This window comes from Vombatus ursinus, unplaced genomic scaffold, assembly GCF_900497805.2.
Source record: "Vombatus ursinus unplaced genomic scaffold, bare-nosed wombat genome assembly UNPS02011014.1, whole genome shotgun sequence".
In the NCBI taxonomy this organism is placed as follows: domain Eukaryota; kingdom Metazoa; phylum Chordata; class Mammalia; order Diprotodontia; family Vombatidae; genus Vombatus; species Vombatus ursinus.
The window spans coordinates 4,105,543-4,133,538 of record NW_020950792.1 but is presented as its reverse complement, the minus strand read 5'-3'; the positions used below and the strand labels follow the sequence as shown (position 1 = coordinate 4,133,538).

Here is a 27,996-nt window from a genome sequence, read left to right as displayed (position 1 = left end):
AACTACTTTCAATAATCCTAAGGGGCTTTCTTCTATAAAATAACACCAGTATTCTCCAGAATGTTACATGGCAGTGAATCATGGAAAGCTACAATCTCTGAAGAATCAAAATTGTAGATGACAGTGGAAAAAATGCATGGTGGGTATAAATAGGTCAGTATATCTCTAATGATGACATATGGGAGATATGGATGAAAAGGCATCATTGAGAGCATTTTTGACTGGAAAAGGAGGTAGCTTAGTCATATATTGAGGAGGACAATAGCGTGAGCATTACACTGGCATTCTTGAGATATACAAATAACTAAAAGAATTTTCCTAGGACACTAGGTAGCCATATTATGGAGAATTTGTGGAAATATATGGACAAGAATGACATGGTATCAGAAAGCATCAAGAGATTATAATTTATAAAGGAAGAGAAAGTATCCATACCAATAGAATTATAAACCCATCTAATTATTTGGATAATCAATATTTTAGCTATGTTGATGGTAAAAGAAGGAGCAAATAAAGGATAGACCTGGGTTTTGATGAAGAAAGGCTAATGATAACAGAAGATCGAGAAAGCTGAACTACTCAACTCAGCTCCTTCTATCTCTTCCAAGGAGAATAATCTTTGAACTGAAGAATGGAACAAATATGACTAAGAGGTAGTTGAAACTAAAAATATCTGTGGAGATGATAGGAATGAATCAAGTTACCCTCGATAAGTACAAATCACTAGCACCATATGAAGTAGGATACTAAAAGGGCTAAATAATGTAACTGCTGAACCATAGTTAATGATCTTTAAAAGGTCTGAAACAGGAGAATTGCCACAGGACTCAAGAAAGGCAAATGTTAACTTGAAATTTAAAACTTATGGACCAGTGAACTTTACTTCAGTTCCTGGAAAAAAAAATCTACAACATTTGGTTAAAGGCATGGTTTGTGAGCATGTAGAAATGGAAACCAAGATCAATAAAAGTGAACGTGGCTTCATTGAGAACTGGTTGTGATTAACTGACTTAATTCCTTTTTTGACAAGATAAATGGCTGGATAGTTCAGAGAAATGCAACAGATATAGTAGATGTAGACTTCAGGAAAATATTTGACAAAGTATTTCATTCTATCATTGTAAAGAGTACAAAATTGTAATATGAAATGATAAAACATTTAGGTGTTTTCAGCACTATATGAATGACTGGACTCAAATGGGTCAATATCAATTTGGAAGGAGGTTTTCAGTGGAATACTCTATTATCAATGACTTGCATTAAAGGCATAAAAGGCTTACCTGTCAAATAAATGTATGTATAATACAAAGTTGAGTCAGATGGATATGTTGGATAACTGAGTCAGAATCTATAAAGTCCTTGACAGGCTAGAATGGTGAGTGACATCAAATAAGATGAAACCTTAAAGGGATAAATATAATGTGTTATATTTAATAAAAAATAATCAAACTCACAATTTTAAGACTGGGAAGGAGGGAGACTATACAATTGATTTTATGAAAAAAAGTTACGTGTATTAGGGAATGGGAGCTCATATGAATAATTATGTGTTATTTCAGCCCCCAAACTCTAACAGCCAAAAAACAAAACAAAACAAAACAAAACCAAAACTCAAAAGCTATTATGATCCTAAACATCATTAAGAGTCATATAGTTTCCAGAATTAGTGAAGTAATAGGTCCATGGTACTCTGCCCTAGTCAGAACATTGCTAGACTGCTGTTTTTAGTTCTAGACACTTACATGTTAGGAATGATATTGGGGCAGCTAGGTGGCGCAGTGGATAGAGCACCAGCCCTGAAGTCCCAAGGACCTGAGTTCAAATCTGGCCTCAGATCAAACACTTGACACTTACTAGCTGTGTGACCCTCGGCAAGTTACTTAACCCCAATTGCCTAAGGAAAAAAAAAAAGGAATGATATTAACAGACTGGCATGTATCTAAAGGAGATAATCAAAGGGAACCAGGACAATAGACCATGCCAGGCAAGGACTGGCAGAAGGAAGCAAGGATTCTTGGCCAACTTAGGAGAGACATGACAGTTTTCTTCAAGGATTTGAAAGACTCTCACATGAAAGAGAAATAAGATTTATTCTGTTTGCTCCTGGAGGTCAATATTAGAAACAATGGATAGAAGTTACAAAGAGGAAAATTTAGGTTTGATATAAGAAGAAACTTCCTGATAATTAGGATATATTTTCCCAGAGACATGGAGATGAGCAAATTGAAGGGAGTTTCTCCAAACCCTAGTGCTGGTTTTGAGGGGATAAAAGGTATCCCAAAAGTCTTAGTCCAGATATTAAAGTTTTTGAGACTCTCTCTGTAGCTACTATATTGTCAACATTTAAAGACAAGATTGACTCTGAAGGAGGGCCATCATTTTGGACATTTACTTTTCTTTGTGTGGTCAACACTGGACTTCAACATCTTGAACCACCACATTTTATCAGTTTTTTTCCTGAAATATTATAGAGAAGTATTTAAATGACTACTGAAAATGGAAAAAAAAAATACACTGTAGAGAAAAAAGCAGGGGGTTGGGGAGAGGTGACCTGCCTCTGGTCATAGTGTGTTTGCCTTCTCTGGAAGTATTTAAGTGGAAGCAAATAACTATTTGCCAAGTATATCTTATACTCTGTCTCTCAGAAAGCTTACTCTTCCTGTAAAGCTCTGGAGTGACCTCCTCCATGAAGTCGTCCTTGACTTGTAGTTCCTGACAATTCATATAACATTTATTTTGTTTCTGTACTTAGGATGATAAATCTAGAATTTGGAGAGACCTCAGATGTCATCTAGTCCAACTTCTTAATTCATTAATAAAATAGAGGTAAAACATTCAAAAATTTTAATCACTCACTGAACAATGGAGACTTTTATGTACATTCTAGTCTTTCCCAACATAAGTATACCTTAATGCCAACGTTAAATGGTCAAACCTTTTAGTCTCACTCAGTGATATCATGAATTAATCAATAAAGCATTTACTAAGCACTTAATATGTGCAAAACGCTGTGCTAAGGGTTGGAGATACAAATTAAAAAGATAAGACAGTCCATGCACTCAAAGAGCTCACATTTTTATGAGGGAGAGCAGATACGCTAAGTTAAATCTATAATTCAAAGGGCAAGGTCCCACAGTCCCCAGGGTGCAGTGACAAAGCAGATGGTCGTGCCTTTTTTTAAGTGTCATTTACCACTGACAAAATTGTATCAGTTTCTGATATTGAACCATTTGACAGTGCCAAGGACTTTGGTGGCAGTAATTTTCTCTTCTGGATCTTCAGTGGTTGTGGCTATAGTACATGCAGGAGCAGTTGCCAGGCTGCATCTTCCCCGTGGTTGCTTCTCAGGATGATATTTGAAGGCACTGGACTAGAAACATTGCTATCTCCAAGGCTCTTAGGTTCAGGATCCTAGGCTATTCCCATCAGAATCTGTGGGGAGATGGTAGTCAAGGTGGTGGTGGTGGTGATTTGACTTTCCTATCACATACTCCCTCTTGTATCTCCTTAATGTTGCCTCAAAGCTTCAGGTAGCTTGGCTTGACTGTCCTTGCATGTGGCAGCAGGTTGAGAGACGGTGGGGGTAGTTGGTTCATTTTCCAAAAGGGTTGCTTCCCCAGACAATGGCTGTGAAGTCAGGGCTTGAAGCAGGACAGCTGATTTGGGAGGTGCTACTGTTCCCATGGCTCCTGTGCCAATTAAGTGTATGGGTGTGGCCTTTGACCAAAACAAATGTTTGGGCTTCTTCTTCTTCCTCTTCTTCTTCTTCTTCTATTTTAAATTTCACTAAAGGTACCACATAGTAATTAGCACCCTTACTTTTGCATTACTGTTAACACTTTTTTCAATCAGATGCAGTTGACCAAGAATGTCTCTTAAAGAATAGTAAGAAAGTAATAAACTTTTAAAAAGCAGCTTGTCAAAATCCAAAGTATTTTCATTATTAATATTCCAGCTCAATCTATGATGTTCCCTACTTCTGCTGAATGCTGAAATATGTGTGATTCATTAAGCTTTCATTCATTATGAAAATAGACTTCAAAATTATATCGTTTGTAAATGGAATCATTATGGAAGCAATTTACAAAATATATTAAGCCCTTTCATGATCTTTCTAAAGGAATACCATATACTTTTAAGCACATTGCAGGGCAATTATCATTTTAAAATCTTGAGCCTTATTTTTCATTAATTATTTTATAAAATATTTTCCTCTACAAATATCTAAATTTGAGTATAATTAATACATAATGCTTGATTCACACTTTACGACAGTTTGAAGAATCCATTTAACTATCAACACTGAATCCAGTTAAGGATAAAAATACAAATTTTAAAACATATAAACCATTGATATGCTCTATTTTACTGTTCTCAAAATTGTGTTGTCCTTTTTTTCTCCCATTACAGTCTATAAAGTGATCTTTTTGGCTTCAGTTTTTTAGTCTGTCACCTTTATATAGAGAAGCAGTATTTTGTAGTGGAAACCAGGAAGACTTGAATTCAATTCCTGATTCTGATGCATACCTGACTGGGTGACCCAGACATTTAACCTCTCAGTGCTCTGGGCACCTAAATGAGACTAGAAATGTTAAAGAAGATGCTGACCTGCACTGGCAGAAGGAATTTCTTTACCTGGCAATTTCCTTTTCTAATGAAATTACAGGTCCAATTCTTATCTCCCATCCTTGTAAATGTGTAAGACAGAGAAGCAAGGCAATAACATTGCATTAAATAAGGTGTTTAATCCTCTTTAGAGCTTTAAAATCACATAACTGTTTGAAACTAAGAAGGGACTCAAAGTAGATTTTATGTCCTTCCTGTGCTGCATGGACTCACAATACTGTTCATTCCTGAGAACATGCCAGTACATGTTTGTTTCCCAGGAAAAATAGAGCCCCATTCATTATTCATAGAGGACCTCTGGTACAGTAACACATTCATTCTCTCACAGCTCCATGACTAGGGTTTTGTGAAGCTGGAAGATGTTATTTTTGGAGGACAGTTTACCAATTAAAAGTAAACAGCACTTGATTGCTTAATAGTGTCCTTAACATTGATTGGCTATGACTGCAAATGGACAGTGGGAGGGTATTGGTCTCAGAGCTCCCTGTCTGCTTTCTCTACTTAATATGAACATCTCCAGGGAAGGCCAGATGGGGGATATGTCATATTTTCAACTTCCAAGTTAGGAAAAAGAACACCTTTTTCTTTGTATCCATGTATTTTTATCCATAAATATCGAGATTATTAACTGAGAAGTTTTTTTTTTTTGTTTTTTAAATTTTTTTTATCATCCTGAAATGTAATACAATTAATGGTGTTTGTACAATTGTTTTACTGCTAATGTGGCTGGTCTTGTGATATTTGGCCCAGACCAGAGGTGGGGAAACTATGGCCTTCTAGGCCCTCAGGTTTGGCTTTTTGACTGAGTCCAAATTTTACAGGACAAATTCTTTTATTAAGGGGATTTGTTTGGTGAAGTTTGGATTCAGCAAAGGGCCACACCTGAGGACCTAGAGGGCTACATGTGGCCTCAAGGTCACAGGTTCCCCACCCCAGGCCCAGACTATTTCAATGAAACTGTTAAACTAGGAAACCTAAAACCTCTTTATTATGTGGGTAGGGAGACATTTGGATCCTAATTCTGGGCCTTACCGCCTACATTTTTTTTTCAAGGTAGAGAGGCAGAAGAAGTTTCCAGTCCTTGAGCTAAATAAAAAAAAAAATCATTGAAAAGAATTTACTAACCTCTTGCAATAAAAAAGAATAATTGAGGACCAACACCCTCAAATGACCAACCATAAACTGCTAACTTCTTAAATAGAACACAATGGCAATATAAAAGTGCAGGCCAGAAATTTTAAGTCAGGTCCATAATTATTCAGTGCATTTATGGCATGTTGACAACTAACCATGTAAATATAGGAAAACAAACAAACAAAAGAAAATGTTGAAACGGTTTTTTTGTGTGTTTCTGTAAATATAGTTAGACTTCACACACACACACATCTCAACTTGTTAGTTTATAGTTTTAATTCATTTTAATTAATATTATTTTCCTCAGTATATAGCTGGAAATTATTATAAAATTTTATAATACTCACAAATCATAATATAGTGAAGAGGTCATTTGACTTGGATTCAGGAATACTAGGGTTCAAATCCAAAGATTTACTAGATATGTGGCCACGGCCAAGCAGCACCTGCCATGTGTCAGTTTCCTACCTATAAAATGAGGAGGTTGTACTCAACATCCCCTACGGTCCCTTCCAGCTCTCAATCTATGATTTTATGATTCATAGCATACTTCAAAAACACTTCTAATATTTTGTCCTGCTAGTCCTTTACAACAATCCCATGAAGTAGGTAATGAAAGTACTATTATCTCCAGTTAGGAAAAGGACATTCAGAGAGGTTAATTGATTTTACCTAAGGTCAGTCATTCAGTCTGGAAGAAATAGAGCTGACAATCTATGCCTTATGCCATTTCAACTTTACGTACTCTTGGTGTCTTATTAGATTGTACCTATTCTGTAGCCCACATATACTCATTCAATTCTCAGGAAGCAATACGGATTAGTGGATTTGGAGCAAGGACTCTGGAGTTTCAGTTCTCACTGTCTTATTTGCTCTGTCTGTGACATTGGGCAAGCAATATTGCTGCCCAGTTTCTTCATCTATAAAATGAAAAGGGTTAGAGTAAATTATCTTCAAGGAACGTTTAAATGTTAACACTAACTAGCACCTAAATATACTGCTTGACACCTAGTAGGTGCCAATGCTTATTGTATCATTGGACCAGAAGACTGAAAAACATTGCCATAAAGTAAGGTCAAGTTTTAGAGAAATCATCCAGGATTACAAGCAAGGCAGTCTATTTGTATTTTCTGTTGAAATGGGGATGGATGGAAAAGAATGAATTTTTCCAAAAATACCCCCAGAGAGGCATATTCTAACATATTCACCTCATAATTTTCATAGGCATGTTTTATGAACTGGAAGCAGCATATTTTTCTGCTTCTTTGTTCCGTTTACTGCTCCCACTAGTGGCTGAGCTGCCTCTTCTGAGTTTTGCTGCCCACGTATTCTCACATACGCCAGAAGAATCGTCACAGTGTGAAGAGATATAAAACTAAGAGCTTTTATGAAATGATCATGGTAATGCTCCTAAGGAATTACCTTAGTCATTAAAGAAGAATAAATTTAAAAAAATAAATTAATGACTTATAAACCAGATAATAGAATAATATATAATTCCTGTAGTAAGAAAAAATAGTTATTGAAATATTATAATGGCACTGACCCATTATAAGTAAGAAAAAACTCATTAACATTGATGGATTTGTGCCGACCTACCTGCATTCTTTTGCCTATTCCTTCTTATGAATGCATTTTCCTAATGGCTAGCTGAGATGGCCAAATGAGAGAAAAGTAGCACAGATTCTTGGCCTTGTTAAAACCACCTCTAAGTAACTTGAACCATCAGGTCACAGGTATAAATTAATGTCATCTCAATCTAAGTACAAAGCCCAACTCAAAAAATATCAACTTGGAGGAGAGAAATTTTTGTTTATTATAAACATTTTTCCTAAGCACAATAAAGTCACCCCATTTCTATTTAATAAATCATTAATATGATTTTCTCACTAAAAAGCTATTTATCTTTTAAAATTTCATCCCCTCAGGGGCAGCTAGGTGGCGCAGTGGATAGAGCACCAGTTCGGAAGTCAGGAGAATCTGAGTTTGAATTCAGCCTCAGACCAAACACTTGACACATACTAGCTGTGTGACCTTGGGCAAGTCACTTAACCCCGATTGCCTCACTAAAAAAAAAAATAAATAAATAAATTTCATCCCCTCCTCAAACATGTTATCCATGGTTTTTCAGTTTATTAGGAAGCATACATCTATATGTGTAGGCATATGCATACATATTTGCACATACAAACACATATGTATATGATATATACATCTGTGCATGCAAACACATATGTATATGCATACATATACATACATATTGAATTCAATAAAGCATCTACTTTTCAAAATTCAAGAAAAGGCACTCCAGAAGAAACAAAAAGAATGAGAAAAATATATAAATGCATTTTAGAAAATTTAGAAAAAATAGTATTTGTTATGAAACTTTGGAATTATCTATTTTTTTATCCCATTCAACATAACTTCTTACCGAGTTATTGACAGATGTAGCCACTATAAACTCTGAGGATGTTTATCTTAACTCCTACTTTTAAAAAGATGAGTCAGGTTCCAGAGCAAGGTTATATTTCTCCCTCAGATTTTCAGTGTTACCCCTAAAAGACTGGAATTTTCTTTCTCTAGTGCCATTGGCTCAAGCCTCTATGCCAGTGTGTTCTTTTCAATGGTAAGTACCAGTGATTAATGCTGTAGTTTCATGTAACCAATTAATATCAATTAACTCTTATGGCAATGTAGCTAAGAGATAAAGACCTGCAGCCTCTCTCTGGTTGGTTACAGCATTCCTTGACCATATACTTGAACAAACCTGGTCAGGAAAGAGAAAAAGGCAGAAACTTGCTTGACCTTTTGAATAGACCCCAGTTCTGGCTTGCAGCTAATCAACAGCCTTTCTCTTCACCACATGGTTAGCAGGCCTGAACCAGTTATAGAATGTCTTGCTATTCTCTAAGTTGAGGAACAGGGTCATCCATTACACAAAATCAATCATGCCTTTCTGGAAGAAGGCTTCAAACCTCTTCCACATGGGATGGCAACAGGCAGAGCACATTGAGCATGTAGTATAAGGCTATATTGGGCAGGCTTCCATTGCATATAAAAGACAGATTTCAACATATGAATTAAAACAAAATACAGGGCTCTAACCTTATGGTAATGCAAATTAATTCCAAGAACCTCAAAATATATGCTTTAATTCACTAAAAGATTTTTATGTTATATTCCAGTAGAAGATAAACTCCTTGAGGCCAGGAACTCTTTTACTTTGTGTTTGTATGTCTTGCTTTTGGTATAGGGACTGATTTCATTGATGTAAGTAGCTCACAGGTGAAAAGACACATGAAGGTGCTTAGTAAGTACTCTGATTCGAATTAATTTTTTTTTAATTGTATAACTTTACTTGAGGGGCAACATAATAACATAGATAGACAATTGGCCTTGGAGTCACGAATACCTAGGTACAAGTGCTGCTTCTGACATATACTTACTGTGTGGCCATGGGCATGTTACTTAACTTCTGTGTCCCAGCTAACTCCTTAAAATAGGGATTCTTATCCAGGGGTCCATGGATAGATTTCAGGGGTTCCATGAACTAGGAGAAGAAAATTAAATTTTATTTCCATAAACCTTTAATTGAAATTTAGCACTTGTTTAATTATGAATTTTAAAAAGAACATTGTACGAAAGGATTCATAAGTTTCACCAGACTGACAAAGGTAGTTTAAGTTAAGAAATTCTTCTAGACTATAAATTACTGAGGAGCTGATTTACATTTGTAGGTAGAATTTCTCACAAGGAACTTCCCGCATCAATGAAATCAGATTGTCTGTTTTAAATATATTAAGAAAGAAACAAAATAAAAACCACTTAGTGATTTGGGGTCAGAGAGATCCTTTGTTAGAAAAATCTTGATTCTAGAATGCTGTCTTGGGTCTCCTTTAATAATCAAAGTACTACAATCCTAGTTAGGTTTATAGGAAATCGCTCCTAGTTTAATATCCTAGTAGAATAAAACCTTATCATCTCAGCATATGATATTTCTTTTGTAAAGGTCTATATGGTCCTGCTCTATATTGAAATCATGTTCATCATCACCGAGAGCTTTCAAAGCATAAAACATTACTTTCATTGAAAAAGGGAACATGATTCAGAGATGAAACTCAACAAGATGCGAATAGCTAGTCTGCATAATATAAGCCAGTCACTGGTCTTGTCCCTAAATTTACTCTTCTCATCTTTCTCAAATTGAAAAGTACTCAGAACTCGATGTACTTCCTTTGGAAGAAAGAGCACCAAAGCTTTTTTCTCTAGATGTTTTAAATTTGTTGTTTAAACATATAACCATCTCATGCAAGATTAATATCTGAAATTATAACAATTATCACATATATAAATAAATTGTCTTTTTGGACTATTTTATACTTGTATGTATAGACTATTTTATACTTATATGTATTTACTTACATATATTTACTTATATGTATTTACTTATATATATGAACTATTTTTTCCTTATATGCATTTACTTACATGTATTTTTACTTATATGTATTTCCTTATATACTTATGTATGAACATATATACTTAAATATTTTATACTTTTGGAACTATTTTACATATATATTGCCTCTTTATGCTGTTTTTATTTATTAATGTAATGGATTATGTTAGAATTTATTTTGTTTTGCCTTTTCATTTCTAATGAGAAAACATGAATGTTCTGAGTTTTAATGGAGTTATCTAGATGGTACAGTGGACAAGAATGGTAGATTGAAGAGTTCAAATCTTGTCTTACTAGATTACTTTTCCTTGAACCTTACTAGCTAAGTGACCCTGGGAACTCCCTTAACCTCTTTCAGACTCAGTTTCCTCACCTGTAAAATGGGGATAATAAAAGCCCCTACCTGTCAAAGTTATTGTGAGGCATGTGTACAGTGCTTTGCAAACTTTAAAGCACTATATAAATGCTAGTGTCAACATGAATTTAAATGAAAAGTCAATACAACAAAATTGAGGTCTTTAATCAGGGCAAATGAGCTGCAATTTGGGGTATCACACAGCAAGTGCTGAGGTACCCAAGGAGGGGGCTGGGAACAGGGTTTATATAGGGTTCTAAGGCAAAGAAAATGACTAGGCTGCAGGTGGGAGTGGTTGGCATCTCAAAGTTTCACTAGGTAAGTTGTTTTTCATAACAAGCAAAAGTCCATAAAGAAACTTTGGGAATCCCTGGAGGGGAGAGTTTGGGAGGTCTACAAAATAATCAGAGGCCAGAAGTAACAACCTCTGGTCAGCCTCAGGAAATTCATTAGTCGTGGAACTGAGACCAGGGTAGCTTTAGTCAGTTCTTGGTCAACTGTGTTTGTCACTAGCTATTATTATTACCATCAATAAGTATACCATAATTTAAAAATGGACAATGACTCAGGGTACAGTTAGCAATGAAATTGTTCCCAAAACCACCTATTTTTAAAGGTAATCTGAGAATGTACCCAGCTGGTTCTGAGATAATGAGGGATAAATGATGGATAACTATAAAGAGAATTTTCATTAAGTCCTCTTTACATGGGGAAGACCTTATCTGGAGGATTTGTGGGATAACACAGAAAAAGGGTGTACAAGATAAGAAAGATAGGATAGGTTGCAATCTGCATCACAGGAAAAGTGTCTACTTTGGATCTAATCAGCTATCAAAATACTTTACCCCAAGGGATCTGGGAAAAGAATAGGTGAAAATCCTATCTTGTGGACAATATTGGTTTTGTTCATTTTTGTTGGATATGTCACTGCAAGCCAGTGTCTTGGATTGAGAATATATAGCATGATAAGAAACAGGGTTCACAAATGCAGTCAATTGATTAAATATGTCCTATTAACTCTCCTTATAGAAAAGCTTACAATTATGTGTTGCACTATTTTTTTTTTCAGGTTGTAGAATGCTTTCATTGACTTGCTTCTGGGATAACCAAAAACTAAACTCAATTAAGTAATTACAGTTTTAAATTCTCTTGGCTAAACACTGCCATATCAATTAGGCAAAAATCTGATTAAACAGATGGGCATGGCCCTTGATTCTGAAGGCCAAACAGACCCTGGCTTTAGAGACTAGAAAGAACATTTCAAAGGCATGAACTACCTCTTGTCCCTTGGAGTTCTGCCCCTCCCCCCCAGGGACCATTACCAGCCCAGCTGGTTTTCAACTGCCCTAAAGATATAATTTTAATTGGTTTGTATTTGCACTAGGTGAATTCTTGGAGCTCAATAAATGCTAAACAATCTGCTAGGATCTGATGGAGGGGTATCTGTGAAAAGAAAATGAGGCATTGTTTTCACCATTTCCAACCCTTATTCACCTTAATATTCCTTCCCTTTTTACACAGTAACTCAGTAACCCATTCAGTGTCCATTGGGGAGGCACCTGGCCACACTGCACTTGTTAAATTTCTGACAGCTTTTTCATCACAATATCTGTTTTTGACAGACAGGTTAATAACGTCATTTAGATTTGTGACAAACTAAGATTTTGGATAGTAAAAAGTCCATTCTTTTATTTTCATAACATTTAATTTCAACTGCTTTGTCCTACTTTGATCAAAATATATAAAGAAGAAATTAAATTCACAGTGCTTTTCATCTATATATCAGAACTACTAAGCCAAAGGATAGCTAAAATTCCATACATATTTTGCAAGTACTTTCTTTCCTTTTTATAAATGTTTCCATGCAAAAAAAATTATTATTTAATTTTGAAAAGTGATTGGTGTTTTGTAGTTATCTACTTCTTTTACAAGAGCTGGGAGACAAATTAGATATTTATCTGTCTCTGTAATGATTTTCTCATCATTTCCTCTAGTCCCAGAGAAAGAAGCAGTTGTTGCTATTCTTAAAAGCTAGAGGTTTTGTCCAATCTTCTGTCAGTTTGTGACAAAAGTGTGAACTAGGGTCAAGAGACATTGGTTTTGGACTCACCTCTGCTACTAGGTACACCCTGATCTTGGTCATGTCTTCATCTCTCTGCCTTAGTTTCCTTATTTATAAAATTAGGAAGGGGATTGGACTAGATGATCTCTAGTTTCCCTTTTGATTCAAGTTCAGATTCTATTTTTCTATAAGGTTATCGTTTCTCATCTTATATTTCTTCATTAGCATCTTCAATTTTGCCCTTTTTCCAAAACATGCATAGGTTTCCCCTATCTTGGGAAAAAAAAAAAAACAACCAACATCCATTTCTACTCCTCTACTTCAACAGCTAAGTGGTGCAATGCTTTGAGTTCTGAATTTGAGTCAGGAAGACCTGAATTCAAATCCCACCTTTGATATTCACTAGCTATGTGACCCTCAGGAAGGCACCTAACCTCTTTCAGCCTTAGTTCCTTCATGTGTAAAATTGGGATAATATTGGAATCTACCTTGCAGAGTTATTTCGATGATCAAAAGCAATAATACATGTAAAACCTTTTGAAAACTTTAAGGCCCTATGTAATGACTAGCTAATACTATTTAACCCCAGGGATGGGAAACCTGGGGCCTCGAGGTCACATGTGGCCTCATTTCTGTGAAGTTTGGATTCAGCCAAAGGGCCATACTTGAGGACCAAGAGGCCACAGGTTCCCCACTCCTGTTATACTCCCTCCTATCCCCTCAATTTTACTTCCAAATTTCCCAAATGAGTTGTCTAATCCTGTTCCCATTTCCTTTCCCCCTAAATCACCCTTTAGGCACCCTACTGGACAGGCTTTATTTAAGACCCCCAGGAATTTGCTTTTAGAAATTTCAGTGGCTAATTGACACCATCTCCTAGTTATTAAATTTTTCTGTTCTATTGTTTCGACATGCCACAAAATCTGCAGTCTCTTCCTACTTGTCCAATAAATTATTTTGTTTCTTTTGTTCACTTCTCTTGTTGCAATTCCTCAAATATAGGTGGTCCTCCAGCCTTATTCTCTTCATTCTCTGAATTCTTTCTTATTGCTCCCCATATTTTTTTACCTTAATTATGATGGTGGCTCAAAAATCTCTAGTTCTGTAATATCATCCAAACTGTTTTGTATTTCTAGTTGACTCAAACTAATTTCTGAAAATAACTCATCATTTTCATCTCCTAAAACCAACTCTTCATCCCAAATTGTCTATCCTGGAGTCTGAAAATCCAAGAGTTCTAGTTTCTGCTTTCAACACTTTCTAATAATGAACACCTTTTACTTTTCTGAGCCTCAATTTCCTTATTTGAGAGATGTGTTAAAAATACCTGTCATGTAAAACACATGGGTGATGAAGATCAAATGACGTACTATATATGAAATTATTCTGTAAAACATAAAACATTGCATAAACACATATTTAAAAACTATTAATAGTGATACTACTGTAAGGCATTATTAAATGGCAATATTTAGTCCCCTCATTAAAGGTAAGAAGGAGAATATGTTTCTCAATCTTCTTATTCCCTATAAGATATAGTACAATGCCTTGCATATCCAAGATACTCAATTGTTTGTTAAATGTTGTTTTATTAATCTCAGTTTTTTGGGCTCAAAACCATGGTGTTATTATTGACACAGAAATGTAGTAGATAAAGCACCAGGTTTGAAGTCAGTTAGACCTTAGATGAATTCTGCTTCAGATATTTACTAGCTATGTGATCCTGAACAAGTCATTTCAGCTTTTCAGCCTCAGTTTCCGCAGCTATAAAATGAGGGGGTTGGATTCAACAACTTCTATGGCCCCTTCCAACTCTAAACCTCTGATCAATCAATCCCTGACCTTTATTTTCTTTACTCTGAGACATTAAGCCCCCTCAATTTTTAATTTGAAGTGTATCTGTCCCTTTCCCACTGATACCATTTTAGTACATAATCTCACATATGGACATTGGTCCAGAGATATCTCATGCAATATGCATTGTTCTGACATTGATGTGCAGAATAGATTTGAAGTTTCCAAAGACCAATTCATTTTCCTGATCACCCACACACCTTTAATGGTTTCCTACTTTCTAACGGTGCTGAAAACCAAACCCCTTTCCAGCTTTCTTGGAATAATCTGGCTACCTATACAACTTTATTTTTCACTACTCCCCCACCTGGGACTTACGTTTTATTTGGGTTAGTCCTTTATTATACTCTGTATGTACCATGATACTCTTAATCTCTTGTTTTAATTGATGGTGTTCCCCTTGTGTGGAATGCTCCTTCTGGATCTATCAACCTCTCCAAATCTTATTCATTATCCTTAAAGACTTATTTTAAGCCCTACCTACTAAAGGAATCCTTGCTTGACTAATCTAGCTCTTATTTGTTGCAGTTTCATGGTGTGTTGTGGGAGTTACCTTGAAAGAATTCAGACTCAGACCACCTCCAATCCAAGCAAAGGCATCTATTGAGAGTGATGCTCTCCAGCAGGCTGAGTCCCAAGAGGAACAGGCAACTTATTGGAGGAATTTGGGGGGTTTTATAGGGCAAAAGATGCAATTACATAAAACAAATTATGAAGATTAAAAGGGTAGGAGGGGTTTGTCAAGGAATTAGGTAATGGGGAGGGGTCCCAGCTTCGGGGGAAATTCACATGCGATTTCCCATAATGCATACAGAAAAGCCCAAATTGGGAGGGCATTGATATATGACAATGATATTATAATAAGACTTTTCTACATTGTACGTTCACCTAAAGGAGAGTTTTTGCTATTACTACACAGATGCCTACTTAGGGAAAGTCCCTTCTATTGTTTTGGGGTCCACATCCTGCTTGGGCATCCTGGAGGTGCTGCTTTCTGATTGGTTGGCTATTGCAGTCCTGTCTGAGATTTGATGGATTTGGTTATGGCTGGGTGCCTGGACACACCTGCTGTTTCTGTGAAAAATATGAGGAATGGGTCTACGGGCAGTGGCTAACTAGAGACAGTGGCTGGCATTCCATCACATGGACATACCCGCTGTTCTAGTGGGGCATGAGTTCAGGGCACACCTGCTCTTCCAGTGAGGCAGTGAGGCATATATGAGGAAATTAGGATATTGACCGGGCGGGGGGGCAGTGGCTAGATAAGGGTAGTGGGCCTGCTATTCAGGGAAGCCAATGATTGAGTCTGGGGGCCTGTGGAGGGGTTAAAGCCGGATTATGTGGTTAAATCAGAAAATGCCTGCTGTTCAGTGAGGCCCATAAGGATTAGAATATTAGGGCTGGGGGCAGCTTTATTAAGACTCCATCATATTAATTTCTTCCTTATTTGTAAAACACTGATACAGTGTGGCACAAAATTTATGACTCAATTGTATATAGTGCAAGATTGTCCAGTCTTGTTTCATGTATGTTTATCTCCCAAACTTCTTGTGTGCAGGAATCATGCTTTCAGTTTTGATATCTCCCATAGCACATGGCAAAATACTCAGTTATAGTAGGCACTCTATTAATATTGATTAATTGATTATTTGGTTTCTAAATCATAATAAACAACATACATTCTGTTTTTCACTATGTTTTATATTCTGAGGGATTTAAAAACTCAATTGTGTTTAGCTTCTCTAAAGAATTTAACTTGGAATTGAGCTGACTAATTTTTTAAATGAAAGGTAAGATTTATCTAAAATAGAAATAGTTTTAATTATTTCTCCAGAACATATTTTTTTTTAAAGTAGGACTGTGCCCAGATGGGAAATCTAGAAGTCCAAGTCTTAAAATTCTTATCTAGAGTGCTACTTCCTCCAGGAAGACTTCCTTGATGCCTCAAGTTTTCAGTCCTCTCTCTTCCCTCAAATTATATCTGCATAAATATTTTCATGTTTTATCTACCTGGTATAATGTAAGATCTTGAGGCCAGGGGTTATTTACTTTTGTTTGTGTGTGTGTGTGTGTGTGTGTGTGTGTCTTTATTGGTTGGCATAGTACTTTACACAAAGTGGTTGCCTAATTAGTATTTGTTGTGCTAAATTGAAGTCGTGTGAGGTCTATGGTGGGGAAATAGAAAAGACATACTTAGATCAAGTAAATAGAAAGAAAAAAATGTTGTACTAATTTTGTGGATGCCTGTGAGGGTGGTGCTTACCTAAAGTATATTACTAATTTTTCTGGTAATGATTTCAATGGAAAACACTGGTATATACACTTTTTATGTCAAAATTCTTTCAATGAATCAGTTGTTTTGATTTCCCTCAGTAAGAGTATCTATGTAATTCTTAATATCCTTATGCTAATTTTATAAATAAGTTGGTAGAGTTGGTTTTGTCACATGTACGAAGACTAGAAGAAACTTAATTTCATGGAATTTTTAGTCATCTCACATTCTAGTACTCATGATAGGTATTTTCAAAAAGATAACCATGTAAATCATTGCGGTTTACATGAATAATAAATCTCCACCTTTACTTACTTAAGTTGGTGGGAAAATGTGAAACAAACAGATGAAACCAACTAAAACAATTTGCTACAAAACTTTGATTGATCTAAATCAACTGCCATACCAATAGAATACAAAAGCCTAGAAACTACTTCCAACAGCAAACTACTGATCATTTTGCCAAACTGAAATGGTCTTTCAAAATATGAACTCATTGGTAAAATCTTTTTATTTATTTATTTTTGTATATTATACATTTTTTATTAATTTATTTTTACTTTTCAACAATCACTTCCATATACTTTTGAGTTTTAAATTTTTATCTCCCTCCCTCCCCACTTCCCTCCCCAAGATGGTGTGCAATCTGGTATAGGCTCTACATATACATTCCTATTAAATATATTTTCACATTAGTCATGTTATAAAGAAAAATGAGAACCAATAGGAGGAACCACAAGAAAGAGAAAACAAAACAAAACAGAAGAAAAAAAAGAGCAAATAGCACGCCTCCATCTGCATTCAAACTCCATAGTTCTTTCTCTAGATGTGGATAGCATTTTCCCTCATGAGACTTTTGGACATGTCTTAGATCCTTGCATTGCTGAGAAGAGCTAAGTCTATCAAAGTTAGTCATTGTATACAGCTAAGCTATCAGTTAGTCATCACACGATGTGGCTGTTACTGTGTACAAAGTTCTCCTGGTTCTGCTCACTTCACTCAGCATCAGTCCATATAAGTCTTTCTAGGTTTTTCTGAAGTCTGCTTGCTCATCATTTCTTATGGCACAATAGTATTCCATTACATTCATATACCACAACTTGCTCATCCATTCCCCAATTGATGGGCATCCCCTCAATTTCCAATTCTTTGTCACCACAGAAAGAGCTGCTATAAATATTTTTGTATACGCGGGTCCTTTTCCCATTTTTATGAGCTCTTTGTGATACAGCACAAGAAGTGGTATTGCTGGCAAAGAGTATGCGCATTTTATAGCCCTTTGGGCATAGTTCTCCAAAATGGTTGGATCAGTTCAAAACTCCACCAACAATGCATTAGTGTTCCAATATTCCCACATCTTCTTTAACATTTATTATTTTCCTATTTTGTCATGTTAACTCATTGGTAAAATCTTACAGAGAAATATGGTAGATAATAATGAATAGTTTTGCCTCATAAAACATGAAAGAGTAAAAGAAAGGGAAGGTTTAAAGAAATTTAGTGAAAGACCCAACTAAGAAAATAATCCTCAAAGCTGAAGGATGAAAATGAATAAAGGATAACAACAAATAGAAAGTGGAAAAGATCTGTAAGAATTGTTTTCCATGATGAACTTTTTTTATATAAATAAGGACATTGTAACTACCACATTTACAGTCTAATATCATGGTCTGTGTACTTCTAGAAGTAGTAGAAAATGATAGTAAAGAAAACACAAATTGGAAAAATCATTAGAGTATGTGAAATTCCATGCTCATGTTGACACAATTTAAAGAGCATCAAGGGAACAATTCTCAAGATATCTAAAAGTGAGAAAGAGAGATAATGTAAAAACAACAAACAGCTTTTATTATTATCCAAAAGGGGGAACCAAGCAACTGACATAGGCCTAATTTCTCATATATACAAGTTTTATTAGAGTAACATACACAGTCATCATAGCCATTCCTGTTGGTGGTATTGAGAACACATGAACTTTACAAATGATATTCCACAACAGATCACAATTTTACAATCGCACAATTGACTGAAAGATGTGAAGGATATAAAATTTCATTATGTTTATATGTTTGTATACTACAAAAAAAACCCCATCTGATACAATGGAACAGAAGTCTGCTTTAAAAATTCTTCTTTAACAGGGGATCTTTCATGCACATGCCAAAATCAAACAAAATTAACTAAAATATGTAACAACAGACATAATTTTGGCCTTTGGATTATTATCAAGTGAGGAATTAAAGAAAGGAGGCAAAGTGTGGAGACTAAATGAAAGAGTAGCTTAACCCCAGACGTTCATTATGTTGATTTCCTCATGCCCTGGGATGCTGCTGTCTTGTAGAGGAGATCCACAGTCACTTAAAATGAGTTTGGCTTAACTAGACATGGCATAGAATTGTGAAAAATGAAGTACTTGATGGGGAATTAGCAAGGCCTGGGTTCAAATTGCACTTCAGAAATTTATTAGCTATGTGAACCTTAGACAAATCACTACTAAAAAAATAATGATGACAGTAAATATTCATATAGTGCTTTAATGATATCTCATTTGATCCTCTAAGCAACTCTAGGAGTCAGTTCTATTATTATCCTCATTTTACAGATGATGAAGTTGAGATAGATAGAAATCAAATGACTTGCCCAAGGTTACACAACTAGTGTTTGTCAGAGGCTGGATTTCAACTCAAATCTTCCTGACTCTTCATCCAATCCTCTATCCACTCTTACACTTATTTTATAAAATCTATAAAATAAGGAGGTTGGCCTTGATGGCTTTTAAGATCTCCTCTGGTTCTAATTCTATGATCCTATGATATCCAGAGGGGGGAAGTGGATACAGAATTCCTATTGTCCAGAGTAGACAATGAATTTGAATGGAACGAGTCTATCAAAACAAGTCTCTTGCACAGATGTCACAAATGGTCAATGAATGGGTCATGAATTCCACAGGCTGAAAAGATGGGTTGGATTGCCTTTCAGAATTAGTACAGTAATTTTTTTTAACTCCAATATTCTTCTGGTTACGTTATATGCTCTGTGAGTCAAGGAATACTATAATCTGCTAAGAATCATAGTTGAAGATTACCCAAAGGGCAATGGAGAGGTGAAGGGTGGGTGTGAATAGATTGTAACACATTAAAATAAAAGGAATTGCACAGCAAAAGTGGCAAAAAAAGACACCAACAGATAAATAAATGTATGACCAGAAAAAAAAAAAGATAGTTTGGTCACACAGCAAAATATCCATGCAATGTGGAGAAATTGTGAAAAAGGCCTCTAGCTCACTGTATGTAGCACAATTATGGCAAGATATAGATGAGGGTCTCACAAGATGGGCAGACATGGAATGGTTGTAGTATTCATCATTAGAAGGAATAGCAACATGGAGGAGAAAATGGATCCATTAGAGTAATTTTTAAGTGAGGATTTCAAAGCACTCTATAAGCATGATAATATCACTATTCACATATGTGCTAATGTGTTTAAGTACAGTTACCTCAAATATAAGAAATGGACTGACAAAAGAAAAACTAAGTTTCTTTCCTATTAGATTCACTGAAAATGGTCCCATAGATGACCCTCTTTCTTTATTTTGACTGCATAAAAATAAGAGGAATGTGGTATCCTTAAAACATATTTTCTTAAGTTTTCTTTAGGAATGCTATTGTCTCCCTATCCAACTACTCAGCAGTCAGGGAAAGTGTAAAAACAAGGATTAAAGGCACAGTCTACTCTTTCCCAACCCAACTAATCATGTACTTAAAACTTGGTTGAAAACTGATTTTGGATGACAGAATCATAGAATTCACCATTTTGAGAGAGTAGGAAGCAAACTAAACAGAAAATGACGAGACTCAAGTTTAAGTCTAAGATTTTATTAGTTTGCTGCAATTTGGGGAAGTATCTTCACCATTATGAATTTCAATTTCCTTATTTCTAAAATAAGATATATTGGACTAGATAACTTTAAAGGACCATTCACATTCCAGGTTCTATTACTTCATTACTCTCACTAGTCCAGCTTCTTCATACTTCAGATGAAGAAACTGAATCTCAAGATTAGGTGATGTGGTCAAGTTTCAGCCACTGAGGTTATTTTTTTTTAATTAAATTCAGATGTAAGGTTCTGTATATACATTTTCCAACATTAGGGCAGCAGTGGATAGAGCACTGAGTTTGGAATCGGGAAGATTCTTCTTCATGAGTTCAAATCTGGCCTTAGACACTTAGAAGCTGACTGACCTTGGGCAAGTCACTTCACCTCTGTTTGCCTCGGTTCCTAAACTGTAAAATTAGCTGGAGAAGGAAATGGCAAAGCACTCCAGTATCTTTATCAAGAAAACACCAAAATGAGGTCATGAAAGGACCTAACAACAAATTTTCCAATATTAAATCATATTAGCTATAAATCATGGGATCCCTTTTGGAGAACTAAAACTGGAAGGCTCTGGGTCTTGGTCGGTAGGAAGGAGAAAGATCAAAAAGTGATAATGATAATGATGATGATGGTGACTTGAGTGACTCATGGCCATTATTAACATCAGCAAAAATGATTTGCTATCTCATTGCATGTATTGATTTTGTTGATGAACTACAAAGATCTAAGCTTCTGTCCTCCAGGAGTTTGTGTTACACAGTCATAATAACCTACATATTGTTCCACAAGTAAGCCTGCCTTAGCTTTTAATTGTATTATTTTGTCAGCTTCAATGGAAACAAACATTTCTGTGTCCAAACTCCAAAATATGATAGTTTCATCTGTTTTAGACACCATTGACCTGTAGAGTTGTTTTTTTTTTTTGTTTTGTTTTTTTGGCAATTCAGGTTGCCAATTAGTGGAAGAATGACAGTCAAAATTTTGGTAAAGTGAACTTTCATTCTGATCCCTTCTTACAGATTTTTGGAATAAATAGAAAGGCTAAAGGAAGAGAGAGGATAGATTTCTCACTCAGGAAGTCTATCTGGCAAGACTGGAGGAAAATGAAAAGTCTGTACGTGAGAACATCTGGAGAAAGCAACGACCTTTTTAAATCATCCATTACTGACTCTTTATACTTCCCTTTGCCTTGGGCTTCCCATGGGCTCCTTCTTCCCTTTTGCTCTCAGAGTTCCTTTGGCACCTTGGAAATCTATTTATGCGGATTGCTAAACTAAGGCTACCCACAGAACTTTATGAAGTAAAGGACCAAAAATCGCAAGACAGATTGTTTCCGTGTCAAGTTCCCTTGGGGTTCTGCTGCCTGTGATAGAAAAAGAAAAGAAAAGAAAATCATCACAAGAAAAGCCAAAAATTGCACTCTTCCACTCTGGTGTTTGCCGTAGAATTTGCAATTTTTTCCCTCTTCGTAAGTCATGACCATAGAAAAAACAACAAATTAATCTGTATTCTGAACTCTATGCATGAAAAAAAAATGGAGTTTTGCATAACAATATATATGGAAGAACGATTCTACATCTTACGTTCTGTCTTTTACTAGTTTCAATTCTTTCCAGTTTTCTTATAATACTTAATTTTTCAACTAAGGTAGGAATTAGGAGCAGGGTCGGGAATGTGAAGAGAAGGGTACCAGGGAATGATAGATTCCGGCACGTTTCGTTTAAGCTCTGGGCCAAGCCAAGAAATCCACTCCAGGTTTTTCCTTCCGCTCGGCCTCTGTATTCCGGCTATGCAATGTGTAGCACGTTTCTCTCTCTCTCCTCTCTCTCGCCTTCTTTCTCCCTCCCTCTCTCATACCGTGTCTCCAGGATTTCTCTCTTCCTATTTCAGGAGGGCTCTCACAGACTCGGGCAGTCTGTGCGAAGCTGAGCTTCCCCTGGATCCCGTATATACACAACACATACTCACACGCACTCACATCAACAAGAACTACCCGCACCGCGCACAGACCCGCTCACTCCAGTCTCTCCCCTCCATCCTCCCTTCACGCCAAGGCAACGAGCGGTTCCCACCTTCACTCTCCCACGGGCAAAGCCGGGCTCGCAGGGACTCCCGGATTTCTACTGCTCGGGAACTCGGATCGCAGTCTCGAACCCCTTATGCCTTTCCCCCCCCTCTCTTTTTTTCTTTTGGTTTTTGGGGATAGAGGAGAAAGGCGGCTGCTTTCCCAGACAGCCCTCGTTGGCTTGCTTGCCATCTTCCATCTGGCTTATAAAAGTTTGTTGAGAGCTGTGCAAGAGGTCTGGGTTGCTCATCCCCTCCACTGGCAGCGGGGGGTGGGGGTGGGCAAGGGGACAGGGAGGTGGGGGGAGGGCGCTGCTAGCTCCGGAGGCATCCCGACATTTGGGGCAAGGTGAAGACGGAGCCGGACCTGGGATTTATTTACTGAGCTGGATTTGCATGCTACACCATGCCTTCTCGGATCGGGGCTCTGCTTTTCTCTTTCACCGGGCTGCTGCTATCACTTTCAGTCAAGGCGGATGTTAAAGCTCGGAGCTGCAGTGAGGTCAGGCAGGCTTACAGTGCCAAAGGATTCAGCCTGGTCAATATACCCTATCAGGAAATAGCAGGTAAGTGCTGGCGGGGATAGGGGGCAGAGGAAGGGTGGAAGGGGGCTGGGGCCAGCCTGAGGCGAGATCCTGTCTCTGGTCCCTGCTCTCCCTTTCTTTTCCCCAGTTGCTGAGTTGAAAGTGTTCACTTTCTGTCGAGGCTTTTTCTCCTGCACTCTCCGAGCCACAGAAAGGCGGCGGGGGCTGCTCCCGCTAGTTTGTTGGGTCTCCAAGCTGCCTCATTGTGTGCACATGCCTCCGAGTCTCACCCCGCACCCCCTCCCCACCCCCTTCCACTCTCCTCTCCCCGCTCTTTCTTCATTGTTGGTCATCTTCAGGCGCGAGCCTGGGGAATAGTGCGTGGTGCCAAAAGGAAGGATGTCAGTCACATTTCTCTGGGGGCAGAGGCCAGACCCGAGCGACTGCAGCGCTAGAGAGGGCGCTGAACTAGCACCTTGGAGTCCGAGTTGCCTTTGCCTGGGCAAACTTATTAGAACTACTGCTGCTGTTGCTGTTGCTTTGCAGGAACCACAGTCTCGGTGGCGCCTTTCCTTGCTCCTTGGTCTCCGCGATGCCCGGGGTTGGGGCGGAGGAAGGATGCACAAGGTCTACCCTGACTCCTCACACTCTACCTCTACCCCCAATACACACACACCGCTGCTCTTTTCCATAATAGAGAGGAGCACAGAGGCTCCCGGGATCCGGGTGTAGGAGAGATAGGGTTGAGGAGTAGCGTACTCTCGTTCTCTGGGTCTCCAGGCAGAGTGGAATGTTGTCCACCAGTGACTCCCGGCGCCCAGCCCCCCGGGACTGCCGGATGTCTGCAGTTTTGGGCTTCATTTTTTTTTTTTTTTTTGGAGGGTGTTATCTTAATAGAGTATCTGTTTTGGATCTCGGGCGGGATTTTGCCTGAATGTTTCTTTATGCTTCTCCTGATTGCGGTTGGTAGTTCGTGGTTAGGAAACACCCCAGCCACCCTCAGACCTGGCTCCGCACTCTAACGTGGGCACTCTCAGTCTTTCCTTGCTCTTCAACATGTAGGAAAAGACAGCGAACTTGCTCTTGTGGGCAGCTGCAATTTTTTTGGGGGGGTGGGGGTTGGGGAGAGATGTAGCTTTCAGTCTTCCAGCAGGACTAGTCCCCCTGCCCCGTAGATTGCTCCACTGGGAGGATGTTTGTATCCCCTGTGCCTTTACAGAGATGTGGTGTAACACATAGGTTCAAACAACTTGATCTGCATGCGTGCGTGTGTTTTCCGGTTCTTAGCTCCAACCAAATCCGTGCATCTCTGGGGCTCAGTGAATGAAACGTGTCCGGGAGAGATAATCCTGTGACTGGGAACAGAGCGGAGAGGGAGAAAGAGAGGGAGAGGCCAGGAGGATGCTTGGGGAGGTACAGTGGTGGCGGGCTGCTCAAATCGGTCAACTCTAGCCCTCGGTGACCTCGAGAGGGAGAAAGAGAGAAGCTTTGGCCAATGGCCTCTCCTAGTTTTACACACCAAGAATTGGGCGACCAGGGAAATCAATGTCACTCATTTGAAGAGACGGAAAAGTCTCCTGTTTTCATTCTTAGGACTGATTGTTACCTTATTATTACGTTGTTCATAGATTTACTTATATGCACGTTTCAGTCTTTCACCTAAATGAGCAAATTTATGCCAATTTCAGCACTTCAAAAAGATGCCAATACATCAAGCGTGAAGCATTGGTTCATTATACAGAGTAAGCCTTTACCAATTCAAAGCTACAACTTGTGATGACTCAGAAGGCTGCTTTCTAATCCCTAGTCACTCCTTCACTCTTCCCTAGAACCCCTTAATTTGTTCATCAATGAATGGCGAGCTACATTCCCGGAGTTCCAGCTCCTTAAGTTTCTTAGTTCTACTTCCCCTTTGTTTACTGTTATTTCATTCTTTTTAATTAATTGATAAGAATCAGCTTCTTTCCCCCTTTTAAATCACAGACAATTCAAACTTTTAAGACTTGAAGGGTTTAGATATCTTTTAAGAACTTTTCTCATCCAGTTATACTTTCTCTAACTGTGCTTTTTATACATATATTTCTGAATGTGAATTGAGAACATGATGTTTTCAAAGAAGAGGATGTTCGAGGATTTAAAAGCTGCTTCTGTGTCCTGAAGTGGATAACAAGAGACTGAGGGACTCACAGGAATGCAGTTCATTCCCACCAGAATGCAAATCTACTTAACAGTAGTAGAGACCCGATTAACAGAGTCAATAATTCCCATAGCCATCCTTAACCAAGTGGAATGTTGAAAACTTCGAGTGGTTAATATAAATAGTTCGGTAAATTGTTAACACCAAAGGTTTCTTTTTTAGCTTTTCCATCCCTTTGCAATTACTAGCTAATTGGCTTTTGGTTTTTAGAATGTGTAGACTTTTGTTAAACTCTCAAACTTCCTAGGACTCTAAGTGCATTGTTGATTTTTTTTTTCTCTTAAAGCTGCTGTCCTTTGATGGTAGTGGACATAATCACATATAGGTCATTGTAGGGTCAGAGGCACACGTGATAAGAAAATAAATGCATGGAAGATAATTGCATTTTTAAGGTAATATGCTTTTCAGATGCTGTAGAATGCTTTTACAATAATTACTTGGGAAAGATGGCCTGGTATTAAATGGACACTGGTCCTTTGTTGCCAGGTCCAGTTTTATAAGGCTTTAATTACTTAGAATAGGTTAGACTGTTTTTTGGAGGTAGATCTTTTTTTAACCCTCTTTTCTTTTGTCTCATTTGAATGTTAATGGTTTGCTTAGTGGAACCATGTATTATAGCATTAGTTCCCCAGGCACATTGAATGGAGTCTCTCTCATTTAAAATATTTGAGTAACTGCCTCTTTTAAAAAAAAATGGAGATAGTTTGCTTGGTAAAATAGCTGAGAAGTAATAATTCCATTATCTATGGTTATTTCGACATTTATTAAAGTTTCACATAGAATTCACAGTTGTAAAATAGTATTGCCCTTTTCTTAGGATTTTCTTCATACTGAACAGATGAAGGATAGTGTTGGGTAATGTGACAAGTTATACTTTCATAGAACCTTTGGCATAGGGAAGACCTACAGGGATAAATGTAACCTATTCATCTTCATCCAAGATTACAGTTAAATCCTCTATGATGAATTAGAATCTATTCCTTTTTAAGACTTTTTGGCTAGAAATGATTCTATATCTAAAACTAAACTATTCAAATTCATTGATTTCCTAGTCTCATCTTTAGGGAAATTGTTCACTAGTTGATCCCAAACTTCTTGAGCCTTCCATATACATGTGTCAAACTTTTCTTCAACCATGTCTCCTTCAATACATTAAATAATTAATATTTATTAATTTTATTAATACAATTGTATCAATACAATTAAATTTATTAATACAATAAATAATTAAATAATTCTCTGTATTGGCTGTATTTCCCAACCCATTTATTATTTGGGAAGCTCTCATTTGATCTTTCTTTAATAATCGACCCAGACTGATAGATAATAAGGGCCTGAAAAGTTCTGATTAATCACTATCACATTATCTTAGCTTTCTTAGTCTATGTTTTTTTTGTCTTCTCAGTATCATAAATTTTGTTTGTTTATTGTTTTGTATTATTCAGTTGTTTGTTTTTCCCCCAACAGTGCCCTGTTGCTGACTCACGGTTACCTAATGTTATCCAGTACGACTTACAGTTTGCCTTTTCTGTGCGGTAGTATTTATGCATATCTAATTTATCATTGTATGTCCCATAGAGCCAGCATAGTTCCCTAAGCAGTTAAGCACATAATAAATATTTGTTGAATTATGAATTCCTTAACTTGGATTTGTCTACTATGTTATTCCTTACCAGTTGTTTTATCTTGCACTTGAAGTTGTTGGATTGCATTTTACTTCTTTTCGACCACTTCTCTAATTATTAAGATGACTCTTAATTCTGAGCTTATCTTCTAAGGTACAAACCACAGACTGACTCCAAATGCTTCATCCAGTTGTGCATTTTCCTCATACTTATGTGATCTAGATGTGTGCCATGAAGAAGAGAATCAAAAGTCTAGACTAGATAAAGCCAAGTAGTGTGCATCTGTTGCTTTTCTTCAGTTTACTGGCTCTTTCCGTTGGTCAGAGGGTTTTGGATTAGTCTCATATAATTTATTCTTTAGGAACTGATATAGAAAGTTGAGAGGAGAGAGCTCATCTCTTGGGGATGCATGAAATGGATGAATTCTCAATTACTTCTTTGCTCTCAAACTTTATTTTGTATGTTGTTAATTCCTAGCTAAGTCCTTATTTCCTCTATTACCCCTCCCCTTTCTTTTAAAATTCAACTTTAAAGGCATTAATCTCTCATGGTTTGGGGGATCATATGTCACTGATTTTTCTCCTTCAGAATATAATAAAGGGTCCATACTGTGAATTTCCTTTACATTCTTATTAAATATATCTATATCTACATAGATATGTAGATCAATCTATTTATCTATGGCTATATCTCTATGTTTCTTTTTAGGCTGTTTGTAAGTGGTATCTTATTTCATGCTTTGGCTTTGATGACATTTGTACAACATATGTTTACTATTTCTTGGGTACACTTCCCTGGCAATTTGTCCTATGTTATATTTTCTTGAATGATACACTTATTTCACAGTTTTTATTTAACATGGAGACCCTTTAAAGGTAACTATGTCCATGGAAGATCTCATTTTAAGATAAACTGAGACAGAGAGACAGTAATTTCTTGAATAAATA

At 37.1% G+C, this 27,996-nt stretch overlaps 1 protein-coding gene across 1 annotated transcript in view; it reads left to right on the top strand.

Annotated features, from left to right (window-relative positions):
* Window positions 1-23,041: 23,041 nt before the first annotated feature.
* GPC6 (glypican 6) overlaps window positions 23,042-27,996 on the top strand; it is a 1,245,595-nt gene continuing 1,240,640 nt past the window's right edge. The window contains exon 1 of the mRNA XM_027855687.1: window positions 23,042-23,269. Coding sequence (XP_027711488.1) covers window positions 23,110-23,269 — 160 coding nt within the window. The 5' untranslated portion in view covers window positions 23,042-23,109. The remainder of the gene's footprint in view (window positions 23,270-27,996) is intronic.